Source organism: Triturus cristatus, chromosome 11 (genome assembly GCF_964204655.1).
Source record: "Triturus cristatus chromosome 11, aTriCri1.1, whole genome shotgun sequence".
Lineage (NCBI taxonomy): Eukaryota > Metazoa > Chordata > Amphibia > Caudata > Salamandridae > Triturus > Triturus cristatus.
In genome coordinates this window covers 360,837,663-360,851,831 of record NC_140594.1, presented here as the reverse complement: position 1 = coordinate 360,851,831, position 14,169 = coordinate 360,837,663, and the positions used below count along the sequence as shown (strand labels likewise).

At 44.6% G+C, this 14,169-nt stretch overlaps 1 protein-coding gene across 1 annotated transcript in view; it reads right to left on the bottom strand.

The window, feature by feature from the left end:
* Positions 1–14,169, bottom strand: part of TCN2 (transcobalamin 2) — a 185,417-nt gene that overhangs the window by 109,693 nt on the left and 61,555 nt on the right. Inside the window, exons 3-4 of the mRNA XM_085633558.1 lie at positions 8,533–8,722; positions 7,711–7,865 (exon numbers count right to left, since the gene is read on the bottom strand). Coding sequence (XP_085489684.1) covers positions 7,711–7,865; positions 8,533–8,722 — 345 coding nt within the window. The remainder of the gene's footprint in view (positions 1–7,710; positions 7,866–8,532; positions 8,723–14,169) is intronic.

Below are 14,169 nucleotides of genomic sequence, written 5' to 3'. Positions count from 1 at the left end.
GGGTTATGCAAAAAATAAAACAGGAGGGTTAAACAAAAAGTTTGTGGATGACCATGCAGGGAGGGCCATGTCCAACACTGGGTGAAAGAGATGAGGCTGTAGTTGATTCTGGGGATGGAATGATGTTGGGAACCCAGGAAGAGAGTGATGTTGACTCAGGCTCTAGAATTCCCTTAGCACAGATCTATTCCACACACACACCATGTGTCTCCCCTACTGTATTTTCCAGATTTTCACCAAGGCACTCACCACCCTTAGTTTCTAAAATACATCTGGTGTGCAATCCACTGCAAACTTTTACGGTATCACTGTCACACAGAAGGTACAGGAAAGACAGCTGGAAAAGGAAAGGATGGAAGATTTACGAGGTCTGTAGTTTTCGACCGGGGAACCAACTTCATCTCTGCTTACGCGAGAGAGAGAGACATGGGAGCAAGCTGGAGAGAGAAACTTGGGAGAGTAGCAATGATAACTCCATCTGAGATAAGTAACTCAAATTCAGGTTCAGGTCAAGTTGTGGTCTTGGTTCCCAAAGACCTTGTGCATGTGTATGTGGAAGGTCAGGATATTTTGGAATGGTTTGTGAATTTTGAAGTTGCTTGTAAGATTCAGGCCTTAAAGGGTGCCTAAGGCAGCTGCCTTAATGGGATGCATGCCATTGGAAGAGACAGCCGTCATTGGGAGAATGCCTGCGGATGACCAGATGGTCTCGGAGCAAATGAAGGAAGCTCTTATTAGGCGGTTTGCTCTGAAGCCAGCTCAATACCTGCATAGATTTTGTGACTTGGAGAGGGAGTGGTGTTCTGTTTGAAACTTGGATTCATGGTGTATTGCAGGATTGGACGAGTGGGTAAAAGGGATGGAGGCAAGTATCTAGTTGATGGTGACAGAGCAACTCAAGGAGGGGTGCTCTACCCTACTTAGGCAATACCTGTCTGATTTGACAGAGAGGGATCCAGAGAAACTGGCAGCATTGGCTGACAAAATGTTATTGAACAGGTTTCACAACGGGATAGAGCAGCTTGGTTCTAAGCCAAAGAGGGAGAAGGACTATCCACACGCTGGTTCTAAAATGGATGGTAAGAGCCAGGGTAATTCTCATGGGACTGGAGTAGGGCCCAGGGAACATGGTAATGGTGTGTCCGAGAAGGAGCATTATGAGAAGGGAGGGCAGCGAAGTCCTCCTAAGTCCAAAGTGGTGACTTGCTTCAAGTACCACAAGGTGGCACACTTTAAGAGAGATTATCAGGTGAAAGAACCTGGCTCAACAGCATTCATGTTAGCAAGCATGAAGGTACCCAAGATGGATCAGTTGTGCTCAGCCTTGTAGCTATGGACATTTGGAAGAGGGACCCAGACGCTCTGAACATCCATCCTAACACAATAGAATATGTGCAGGAAGTTAGTAACAATGGGAGGAATAACCTGCCCCGAGGGATACCGGGGCCTTCTGCACTTAGTTTGTAAGGAAGTACCTGAAGCTTGAGGAGATACTCCCTGAAACCAAGAATACAGAATTCGTGACAAGTAAATAGGGCATGGAGTATCCGGTTGCCAGAGATGAGACTGAGCTCAATTAGAAGGCGGACATGATTAATATCAAGGTAAGGGAAAAGCAAGGGGCTGGATGCCTCTTGGACAATTATTTGATTGCCCCGACTTGGTGCCAGGACCAGAAGCCTTTATGGCTCGGACAACATCAGTTGTGTTAACCACAGCATAGGCTTCACGTCAGTCTCAGAGTGAGGCTGGTATTATCTCTGATTTGCAGGGACCAGGACAAGGTAGTTTGCAGGAAAGGGCAGACTCTGGGAAAGCAATGGCCATGGAAGTCATCGCTTCTGTTCCAGAGGGAGGGACGGGTGAGGCTCCCGAAGCAGACAGTTGTTGGAGTCTGGGTCACTTCCAGTGCTGCAGAATGTTTTAGGTGGTGGAAAGCCTACCCAGCAAGATTTCCACAAGGCATAGAAAGAGTGCCTAGTGGGACTTCGGAATGAAGTCTAGGATCAGGTCAGCTATGGGGTAGTTGGGAAAACACTGTTGGCTGGGTGGATGGCCTACTTTATAGTGAACAGGTAAATCTGGAGCCAGGTACTAGCAAGAGGCTAGTGGTTCGATTAGTACATGGAAACTTACTGTTGTCACTGGCCCATGTACTGTCCTTAGCAGGACACTTAGGGATTAGAAAAACACAGGATGTGTTGGATACTCTGTTCCACTGGCCAGTGATGTGCAGATATACAGAGTGCTTCTGTAGAACCTATCCCGCTTGCCAGATGAATGGTAAGACAGGAGGGAAGACTAAAGGCAGCTCTACCAGCTGTAGGGGTCACATATGAGCGGGTGGAAATAAACATTGATTGTCCCTTCGACCCCCCTCACAGACAGGCAACAAGTATATCTTGGTTGTGGTAGATCATACCACCAGGTACCCTGAAGCTGTACCTATGGGGAGCATGATAGCAAAGATGTTGGGAGAGAGTTATCCTACGGATTGTTTCTAAGGTCGGATTTACGAGGATGGTAGTTTTCGACTGAAGAACAACTTCATCTCTTCTTCCATGAGAGAGAGATATGGGTGCAAGCTGGTGTGGCATACCACCCTCCATGGCATACCACCCACAAACTAATGTTTTGGTGGAGCAGTTTAATAAAACACTGAAGAGCATAATGGGAATTCTTCTAGAGAACCTCTAGGGTTAGTGGGATCTTCTCCTGCCATGTCTCCTGTTTGCCTACGAAGAGATTACGCAGAAAAGAGTAGGGTTGAAACCCTTTGAACTTCTGTAGGGACACCCAGTGAAGGGTCCAGTTGCCTTAGTAAGAGAAGGATGGGAAGGAACCTCAGAGTCTCTGCAGAAGGATGTGGTGGACTATGTGATTGGGATCAGGAAGTTGAAGGTGCAATACACGAGTCAGGCAAAGGAAACCTTCAAGCTAGCCAAGCGCTAATGATTACCAGAAAGCTACGCTGAATGGGTATCGGGAAGGCCGAGAGGTGTTGGTGCTAAATCCTATTTGTACCAGTGCTTTGGAGGACAAATGGTGTGGACCATACAAGGTAGTTCAGAGAGTGTCTAAGGTTAATCACTTGGTGGACACAGGTGCAACAAATGAACCCAAGAGGGTGTGAGAACAGGGTGAAGCCTTATCTCTGGAGATACTAAACAGTGAATATAATGGCAGAAGATGTTCAGGAAGGCAGGGAGTCATCTCCTGACTTGCTGAATTGTGACATGACGGATGGCACTGTGGAAGGGGTTCCGCTAGCATCCGAGTTAACGCCTAAGCAACAAAGAGAGTGTAGCAAGGTGTTGGCCGATTTGCCAACTTCTTCTTACTGACTCCAGGGTTGACACCTGTCTGTGTGAATGACAAAGACATGGGTGGCAGTCTGCCAGTAAAGGGCAGTAATGTACAGAATGTCTGGTGATGCATTAGGATGGAGGTTGCCAAAATGTTGGACCTGGAAGTCATTGAGAGATCGCATAGTCCTTGGTCTAGTCCTGTGTTTCTAGTACCAAAGCAAGGGTCTACTGACTTGCTTTCTGTGTTGACTACCGGGCCCTCAGTGAGGCAACCAAAACTGATTCCAATCCAATCCCCAGAGAAGAAGAGCTTGTGGATTGGTTAGGTGCTGCAAAGTACGTGAGCCCCTTGGTTCTGACCAGGGGTTATTGGCATATCACTTTGGCACCAAATGCTAAGGAAGACTGCATTTTTATGCCAGAGGGACTGTATTAGTGTAAGGTGATGCCCTTTGGGTTGAAGAATGCTCCTGCCACTTTTCAGTGCATAGTGAAACATGTTCTCGCAGTGTTGAAAGAGTTCTGTGTGGCCTATTTGGATGACATTGCGGTGTTCAGCAATTCATGGATGGACCACCTGAGGCACCTAGAAGAGGTGCTGGCTAGGATAGACGAGGCAAAACTGACCACCAAGACAACTAAGTGTCAAGTGGGGCAGTACTCTGTAGTCTACCTTGGACATGAGGTGGGGAATGGGAAGATTTACCCATAGGATGCCAAAATTCAGTCTGGTGGGAGGGGCCTACTACCCATACTGAAATCTTTTTTAGAATGCACTGGGTATTACAGGAATTTTGTGGCCAACTATGGAAGTATTGTTGCCCCACTAACTGCTTTGACCTCTAGGAAGCGGACCACGAAGGTAATATGGACTGCAGAGTGTCAAAAGTTGGGGTGGGTGAAGAATTACACTCCATCGGCAGTTTAGAGTTTTGCCCACTCCATGCTTAGCGCAGAGTTCCGAAAATCTCAGCAAAACGTTAAGTTGGCGAGCATGAGAAATTGCGTGCTAGACTGCCTCCAGGTGAGATTTCTGAACGCGGGCGGTCGCAGTAAGTCGCTGCCGCTCGCATTGAGAAAGCTGCTGGCGGCATAGCTTCTGCTCAAGTAGAACATCTACTCGAGTGGCAGAAAGTAGTACCCTCTAGCGCTCTGCATGATGCCGTTCATGCTGATTTTACAGGACGAGAGAAAATCCTGCCGCTAAAAATCAGTGCAATGTACCGGACTCCGCTGTAGCGGAACTCCGCATAGTGTGGTGGAGTTTTCTGGCACTTCACGGAGCTCCAGGTGGTGAGACTCCACGAACTCCGCCCAGGCCTAGTCAAAAGGCATTTGAAGAATTGAAGAAGGCACTATGTACTGCACCGGGACTGAAAGCACCTAACTACAGTCAGCCTTTTATTGTACAGGTAGATGCCTCTGACAAAGGAGTTTGAGCAGTGTTAGCGCAACTCATTGACAAAGGTAGACAGCATTCAGTATCCTTGATTAGTAGGAGATTACTGCCAACAGAACCGGGCAGCAATTGAGAAGGAGTGCTTTACCATAATGTGGCCTGGCGTAAGTTCCGCCAATATTTGTTCGGCACTAAATTTGTGGTGCAAACAGGTCATAAGCCACTGAAATGGTGGTTGCCTACGAAGGAAGAGAATCCCAAGTTGTTGAGATGGTCTATTTCTTTGCAAGGGTTAGACTTTGTAGTGGACCACAGAGCCAGAATGAGCAACGGAAATGCTGACGGGCTTACCTGGCGGTTTAATCTGATCGGATCTGACCACCCATCTTTTCCAGGTTAGTAGTTGGTTTGGGGTGTTCTGATCTGAGCTCAGTCTATATTGGGATGGAAAAGTTCTCTACATGGTATAATACCATTGCCCTGAGTGCCCAACTGTACTGTTAGGGATCCCCTAATGCTGATTTTTTGTCGTAGGTGAACATAGATCATGTTGGTGCACTATGACATAGGTCTGTCTCACGGATTGGGGTCTTGTTGGACCAGGAGAGACACGCAAAGCACTATCCTAATAGTGGTGGAAGGATTCAGTCATTACCAAGAAATGAGCAGTACAATGCAATGGTGGCAGCATAGTGTGTAGTGGTCAGTAGCAGTGAACAGGTCCTTCTTAACCCTGTGCCAATGGAGTGAGGACTACAAGCTCACTCACCTTTTTAAACATTGCGATTCTGTGCAGCACAGCAATAGTGACTCTGCGCTGGTTTTATGTGTGCCTGGGAAGGGTAATATACAAGGATGGAGCAGTACTGTGCAGTACATGCGTGCTTTGTGCATGTGCTGGGTGTATGTGTGCTTGCATGAAGTGCAATACATGAAGAGTGAAATAGTGAAATGTTGTGCAACGCGCACTGGGTGAGTTTGCTTGCAAATAGTGTGTGTTTGCAAAAAGCACAGTGGTATAAAACAGAAAGCTACAATGCCGAGCGTACACACAGGCTGAATATGTGTGCTGAAAGATGTGTCTCTACAGTGGCACAATGCATAGAGGCAACAGTGCTAGGGAGTAAATGTGCTATGGATGTGCACTGAATGCCGGTTTGCCTGCAACGGTATATTAAATGGAGGACCTTGGGTTCCATTTTGGGATGCCCAGTCCTGACTTGTGAAGACATGAGGAGTAAAGGAATCCCCCTAGACATATGTGTATTGCTGCATTCCTGTGAGCTGGGTGGGACACTTCAAAAGGTTGCTCTTTGATTCAGTGATAGATCACAAGGAAGGGGCCTCTGCACATATCAGGAGGTAGATGGGCTTTTAAGTGAATCATAAAGAGTAGGGCTTGGAGCCCGGGATGCACCTTTTGATGCATATTTTACTGTGGCTAACATCCAGGTGTGAACTCCGGGCACTCCCATTAATTGTGTAGTGAGTCAATCAGATTCAGAGTTATGCCTGCTGTGACAGACATCCTTTCAAGGGGAAGGAATAAAAAGAGAAATGTCCACTTCAAAAGAAGCAGAACCTCAACGACTCAGATCTTAAATTATATTTTTGCATCTGGAAATGGACAATACGATTGGGAGGCTGAGACCCCAAACTTTGTCATCTGCCAAGCAACCATAAGAGCAGTGTGAGGAGGGAACACTCTGCAAGACTTCTGCTTACGAACAGGACTGGGGTCAAAGGCCTGCTAGTCTCACTGCTGGGTGAGGTGACATCAACCAGGTCACTAAAATCACTTGCTCTGAAACAACAGTGCCTGCCTGCTTGCCAAGAACAGTGTGCCCTGTGAGGAAGAGAGGGCAACGCAGACTGAGCCATGAGTGAACTGAGGTTACATTCGGGGAGTTAGACATGCACTGCGAGAAAACTGCACCTGACTGATTAAGGATTGCCAAGGACGATGTCGCCCCCTCACAGAGCTCCAGTTGGGAGCTGAAGAAAGGATTTCCTCCCCCGACTGGGTAAAGCTAAACCTTCACCTCGGAAATTCTCCGACAACGGAGAAGAACTCCGGCAGTGCTGCTCAGGTGAGAAAGCCTGCGCCGCCGGGTGCTGCTGCTTGGGCCTGAAGCAGACTCACTTCTCCGAGCAGAGCAGGACTCGTGGGTGCTCGCAGAGAAGACACCCGCTATACTGCTGAACTCTTCCAAGCTGAGAGAGCAAGTAAGACGTGAACTGGGCCAGTTGGACCCCGGGAGACTCACTGCTAATGGTGCTGTGGGACCTTAAACACTTTTCACTAAATTCTGAAAAGTCAAAGAGGAACTCTTGAGTACGGCCTAATATGCATTCCTTGGAATTGGCCACCAGTAAATTGGGAATAATCCTGAACATTTTACATGGAGGGTGGAACAGTGATTCGCCCTACAACTACTAGAGACCTGACCTCAAGCGGGATTGTTTTGTTGTTTTTGAATGTCTTATACATTTGTATGTGTAGAGTTAAATATAAAATACTTCTCTTTTTATACAAAACCAAATATTTGCCTAGACATTGATTTTATTGCACATACTGGTTGTACTTCGAGTTATGAGTTGTGTTCACTGACTTGTATCTATATCCCTCCCCACCCCGCCAATAGAGCTGGACGGCAGCTACCACTGAGAGTTAAGTGCAGAAGGGGTGTTTGGAGCAGTTGCTCAGGATTCATAGTAGGCTGGCCTCCCTGTGTTCACTGTGGCCCTCTAAATGAGGTTCCGATAGTCGGGACTCCGGACATCAGGAGTAAAAGGCCTCGACCATCACAACTGAGGCAAGTAGCCCCAGGGTGCCACGTGTCCCTCTGAAAAGGGTTCTGACAATACTTATTCCCTGTGCAATGTAGACATTATGCACCACCTTCATTCATTACACATTGCACTTTTCTCCCAGCATTAAACTCATTCAGCCTCATCATGGACACATTCCCTTCTGTACTCTTTTCACCCCACACACTGTACCTATCTGCTTTTTTTCCTCATGCAGCTGGTGCTTTAGACGGGTGATCAGTTTTCTTGCGTCCTCGGTTTTAAGGTCCTCGCAAGAGGCTCTGAGAGCAAGGAGATAGAGGGCAAGCTGGCCTGTACTGGCTTCTGTCTGGGGCTTCATGTCTGTGCTGTAAGCAGAGGAACAAACAGACCACAAAACCTTCAACATGAGTGACAATGTTCAGCAACATACATGCTTTCTAGAAATCTCCACTATATTGTTTCTGCACTATATCAGTGAATGAAGGACATGGTGACACTCCTGACTGATGCAACACAAATGATTAAAGAGAAGATCATAAAAATATGGAAAAAGTAATGTAACCATAAATGTCCAGTACACACATTTAAAGTTCTACAAAAATGCACTTCATTAAATTTAACTGAACATCTTAAAGCTAGGACTTTTATCACTCTCTTTCAAAGGATTAAAACTGCTCCAAATCAGCAGTGATCTGAAGCCTTTCAATCTTAGGAGCAAACTTCACAGCTGTTCCCAATGATCTTGGCTAACTTACTTGAGGAAACACATTCACTGTCCGTGATGTACTTCAAGGCATGTGGGGAAGGGAAGGTTCCACTACAGAGGACTCTGGTGAAACAAGGTGTGAGGTGCCTGATCGGCTACTACCCTTTTTGGTGAATGTATTAGAAACGTTCTATCCATAGTGGAACTTTCTCTACGCGTATCATTAGAATACAACATATTGTGTATCTGTGTATGCACCAACTACAAGGAAATTTCTGAATTATACACCCTGAACAAATACTTTTGTGTATCATCTGGCACCATACCTGCTTTCAATGGGTTGGAAGGCCAACTTGAGCCTTTGTAAGTACTGGCTCTCCTTCTCCAGGTTGTGCTCCTTAGACAGGCGCAGACCAACATGGACACTTGGATTTGGACTTTTGGAAACATCCTCAGTTGCCCTCAGAAGCTTTAAGTTCAGCGACTTGATCAAACGGTTATGTATTGCTGGGATTTCTACAAGGGAAAGGAGGAAGAGAAAAGAAAAAGAATAAATAATCCTACAAGCCATCATGAATCAAGGTACACCGCATTTGGGAAAATATGGAAGAGACAATGTTGAGTGCTTGTGGAGTAACAGTTTAGTTTGCATTTATATAGTCACGATACAAATGCGTGAGAAAGCAGTTAAGAGACAGACAAAAAGTAAATGAGAACAAGATACTGGCTTAAAAAAGGTAAGAGGAAGCCAATGTCTCAAAAAGGTTAAAAAAAAAAAAGGAAGCATTTTTACGAGCACTGGGTGGGGGGGGGGGGGGGAATATTGGTGAATAATCAAAAACGATGCTCAAATTTTCTTATACCTAGCTGGAATGGCAAGGTTAACTTAACATTTTAAAAGAACTGCTTCCCCAAACCTTTTTTGCCTATATATTTTCAGTATAATATCTATTCTGAACATTTGTTTGTTTCACCAACCTTTAAATCAACTTTGTTAAGCAGGTCCTTTTGTGCACAGCAAAGGTGGTCAGGTGCTCTGTGTAAAGGCTACGACACTATCCCTTGTTAATAACAATAATTAACATATTTTCGTGATAACTGTGCATTTAATGGCGCAGCTACATGAAGTCCCTCAGTACAAGTTGTTAGACAATCTTGGAGGAAGAAACACCAAGGTTCTGCTCCTGGTAATCAGACCCACTGACATTTTGGGTCTCCTTGATGTCCATTTTATCTACATCACTCGGTCATCAATGGGGTCTAACGGAGGACAAATTTATACTCCATTGTAGTTTGCAAATGTTTAATTTATGAGACTTTGGGGCCCAAACGAAGCCTGCACAAACTAAAGTGCAGCTTTTTTCAAAACTGAATCTCTTCTTTCACTTAGGGAGTAGTGAATCTAACTCATTTGTCTCTTGTATTCATGGCCTTTAGGAGCAAGACAGCCAAGGTCAGTCCAGTTAGAAGTTAAAACTGGTCAAGTTGCCAATGTGGATATTCTCCAGTCAGAGCCCAACAGAAGGCCACCATCGCTAGCCCAGCAACATAAAAGATATACTTTGGCAGCGGGGTCTTTTCAGCAGATGGGCTTGCAAGCTACCATGTTCATTGGTGACATAGGAACCCTAGAGGATAACCACCATCATTTGCAGACGAACACAAACTACCATTCACACATTTACAGTAAAACGAGACACAGACCAGGCACATGTGAAAACTGGAATGGAACTACCGTTATGGGAACCTGAGTAGGCCTTTACCAGGGAGAGCTGTAGGGTGTCTCCCCAATTGTAAAAAGTCATTTAAACATGGATAATAATTCAGCCGAAGCAACCCTAAGGAATTTAGTTCATGATTATAGCAGTAGACACCCCCAATAAAGTTGGGTATTCACTGGAGGTAACTCCATATTAGCAGTGCCTAGTTGTGCTAATGAACAGAACGGTAAAACATGAAGCGCCATCTATGTACTTGACGTTTGTCCCTTAAAGCAAAACACATGGCAGGCAAGAAAAAAAAAATAGGATAAGACAGCCCAGGTTTTTCAATTGATGCGGACACAACTTTAATCATCTTACTTACTATTGAGGAAAGAGATTTTCAATAACATCGTTACCCTTTACTTCATTACAAAAAATATAATTCTCAGATTACTTTACTCTGCATTACTTTATAAATGCCACTCATTGCTCCTGCCTGCATGAGATTACACAAGATTAATTTACCTGTCACTGGTTAACAGCAGGTCACTTATTTCTTTACCCAGAAATAGAATACTGATTACTATTTATTCAGTTAAAGAAATAAACTTGTATTTTTACTTTCCAATTTACTCTGCACCTCCACTCTACGCCACTCCATTCTATGACAATCCACAAGTCACTCCACTCTACTATTCTCTACGCCCCTCCACTCTATACCCTTCCACTCTAGAATACTTACCCCATTCCACTCTACTCCATTTCAATCTACACCGATCTACCACACTCCACTTCAATTTACCGCTATCTCAAAGGAGAGGCGATACTGAGTCAATATACTGTCAGGGTACTCACCTTTGCTAAAAGTCAGAGGAACAGACTGATTGGCCCGCTCTTTAAGCCTACAGAGAGCAAGCCTTTGCTACAGGACTATAGAGGGCAGAGTTAAGGGGCTATAAAAATGCAAAAGGGTTGGCTAAGGCACAGAACCAAATCTTAAGTCGCCTCCTTCTGCTTAATCCTGGGACCTCGATGGATGTATTGAGGCATGACCTTGTTATGTAGTCACCTAGGCCTGGGAAAGAACACCAAAATTTTACATACTCATGTTTGAAGTTGACGTCTTTCATGAATGTTGACACTTGATACACATTGGCCTGCATGCCTGTATGGGATAATAGTATTCTCTGAAGTGGGTTTGCTAACATGTACATTTCTTCATATGCATATTATCAGAAAATTCTGTACGAGGTTTAAGTTAACTATGCAAAATGTTGATGTTTGTTATTGTCCGCTCGGTGACAGGTCTTTAAAAATAGGATCAATAATAGCGGCCTGATTGGAGCTTTGGCATAGTAACATGGGTAAAGTTTATTATATTAACAACATCACTTTGTCAGCGAAATGCTCCTCTATCTAAACACTGTGGAGGTCCCCCATGCCGGAAATCCAGCCCAGGTGCATCCTGTTTACCTCCTGAGAAGGATGGTGCCCAACCCTACACGAAGACTGGCCCCCCGATAAAACATACCCACAGCTAACTGGGGAGTTAGATCACCCCAAGTGATTTGGGCAGATTCACCCACTCTAAGCACACTAGGTTAGGAAACGCTAGGTAGGAATGCAGATATGATTATACATGTATGCTTATAATCAATGAAACACCACAATGGTTGAATTGTTCATCTTCTTTACGATTCTAGTAATGCTGATTACGCTATTCTGTTTCCTTCTATTGATCAATGTAGCACGCCTATTTTACACAGGAATCATAATGCTTTAGTGAATGACTGAAAGGTCAATCTGAGTATTTCTAGTCTCTCCCTTTGAACATGCATGAGGTGCTAACGAAAGGGACTGATCTGTTTCCACGATTTTCTTGGGAGTCACAGTTGTCATGTTCGGAGGTTGCATATGCCTTCCAGTACCATGTAGGTTTAGAGGTCCAGAGGGTGCACTGTGAGCTAGCTAGGAGTAAGGCCAACATATCCTGATGGTGTGCGTGGAGTCAGTCTCGCACAGTTGTGATGTTTATGTTGTCCAAGTGCAGAGTATTACTGATAAAGTATGAACCGTATGGCATGGTGTCGCCAACGTTTTAGTTTGGGTACTTAATTAATGGGTCAACCGAGTAGTTTTCTTTTGTGTGCCCAAAGACCCTGCTCACAAATTAAGCGGAGATGTCCGTGGTGTTAGGGAAAAATCCTTCTCAGCTAAACATGGAACCCCTATTTCTGGCTGTAGGTTGTTCAAGCTTGAACCTTTAAAAAGGATAGCAGCACAGTGGCACCCTATCTGAATTCCAAATACTTCAATGGCGACTCCAGGACAGGTGGTTTTACCACTTAATTACAAACATACATAAACACATTACAACATGGGCTCACTCAGATGGGTGGGGACATTACCTTCATGGCAGAGGTCCAAGAAGGGTACAGAACAGAGGTATTTTATTCATGGGTCACATTTCGGGCAGTGAAGGTAAACACAAGACACTTTCACACATATACTGAAGTAGCAGTATCAAACCAACACAGAGCATATGTGGATTTAAGAAATTCCATTGACTTATCAGGAACACATGAATTGGTTCCTAGGTGCCCTCCCTCATGCAGTAGAAAACATCAGGTTAGGTCCAATCAGTAACGACGGAGCATCATTGCCAGACTTAGCCAGTTATACACTTTATCCAGATATAGCGAACATTACAGATATAGGGCTAGAAACACTATACACAGATCTAGTTGAGCTTTCTACATGTCTAGCTCAATTTGTTATGTAAACCATGACGCAATCCTACAAAGGGCTGTCCAAGCTGCACAACCACAATTGGCTACGCTCGAATTAGTCCAGTGACCATTAATAATGGGTAGGGTTCCCATCAGGTGGGATCAGATTCTGGTCTGGATTGTACAAAAAACAATCCAGTTTGAAGCAGTTTCCCCATACGAGACCCCTACGAAAAACATAGAATTCTTCCAATATGTCTGTCAATGGGGACGGCTCCCTCAGTGAAAAACGGCGCCACTTGGGGCACAGTCTTTGTTACAGTATATGCCCCATCACATGGTACACCATCATTATCTGTTTTACCAGAAGTGCCTAAACCGATCCAAAATGAATATGGGGCAGCCCCTGCCCTGGATTTGGAGATAAAACTAACTGGCAACTTTGCTACAGTATCCTCAATCATACTAAGTAATATAAAAGGGGAAGCAACAGCATTGGCAGTGTCCCAGCGGGTCGCGCAGGTTGCTCCGGCTAATCAAGAGCACGAACTCCCAAACATTATTTCAGAAACCTATGCACCCATAGGTAGAGATAATTTAGGAGCCAGACTTAATAAAGTACAATATAAGGATAATTCTGAAAAGTATAACTCGAAGCAGGCACCCAGTCTTCTAAAAATGGTGAGAAAATAAGAAAAGTCTAAAACACATGGTGGATCTCCACAAAAACAGTCCTCTGAAAAGTGCTATAACTTGTCTAACTGTGATACAATTCAACAGCCTGATAGGTATCAGGATACTGATACACATCCTTCTCGTTCCATTCAGGAATCACCCAAAAAATGTTGGGAGAGAGGAGGACAATCAGAATGCAGATCAGAGGAGTATGTGAAACTGAAGAACTCACAACTCTATTCAGACTTCAAAATAAAAAATAAAGAAAAACTTCCACAGCAAAAACCTTCATTTAAGAAGAGGAGAGTGTTGGAATTAAAGTAAAGCATGCCACGAATATTGAGGACTCTGCTTCTGAATGGGGTGTAGGCTCGGACCATGCTAGACAACGCAGCAGTAGTCATGACAGTTCACCAGAATCTTATGGAATGTCTGGCAGCAGTAGCAATGAGTGACCACGTCCAGGTGGGAACACCACACCAGAGACTGAGTGTCCCCAGTCAATTATATGAATTACAACTACAGATGGAGGGGGATATACCACGTACCATAAATGTTTTCTGTTGGGAGAATTTGTCATTTGGCTATGACATTCTCTTGGCTGAAAACATTGGCCTCCTGAGTTTGTAGGAGATTGACCACAAGGAGAAACAGTAATATTACCATTTGTTTTCCGATCTTGTTTCAGAATCAGTAAAACATACATACGCCAAGGAGTGGGCCTCTGCTCAAGCCCCCCTTTAAAAAAGATAATTTTATTTTAATCTTAGGCTATGTACTCTGTCAGTGAAGCAGTACACTAGCTTATAGAAATAGCATAGGAGTAACCCATCTAATTGTGGATGTGGATTTGGGG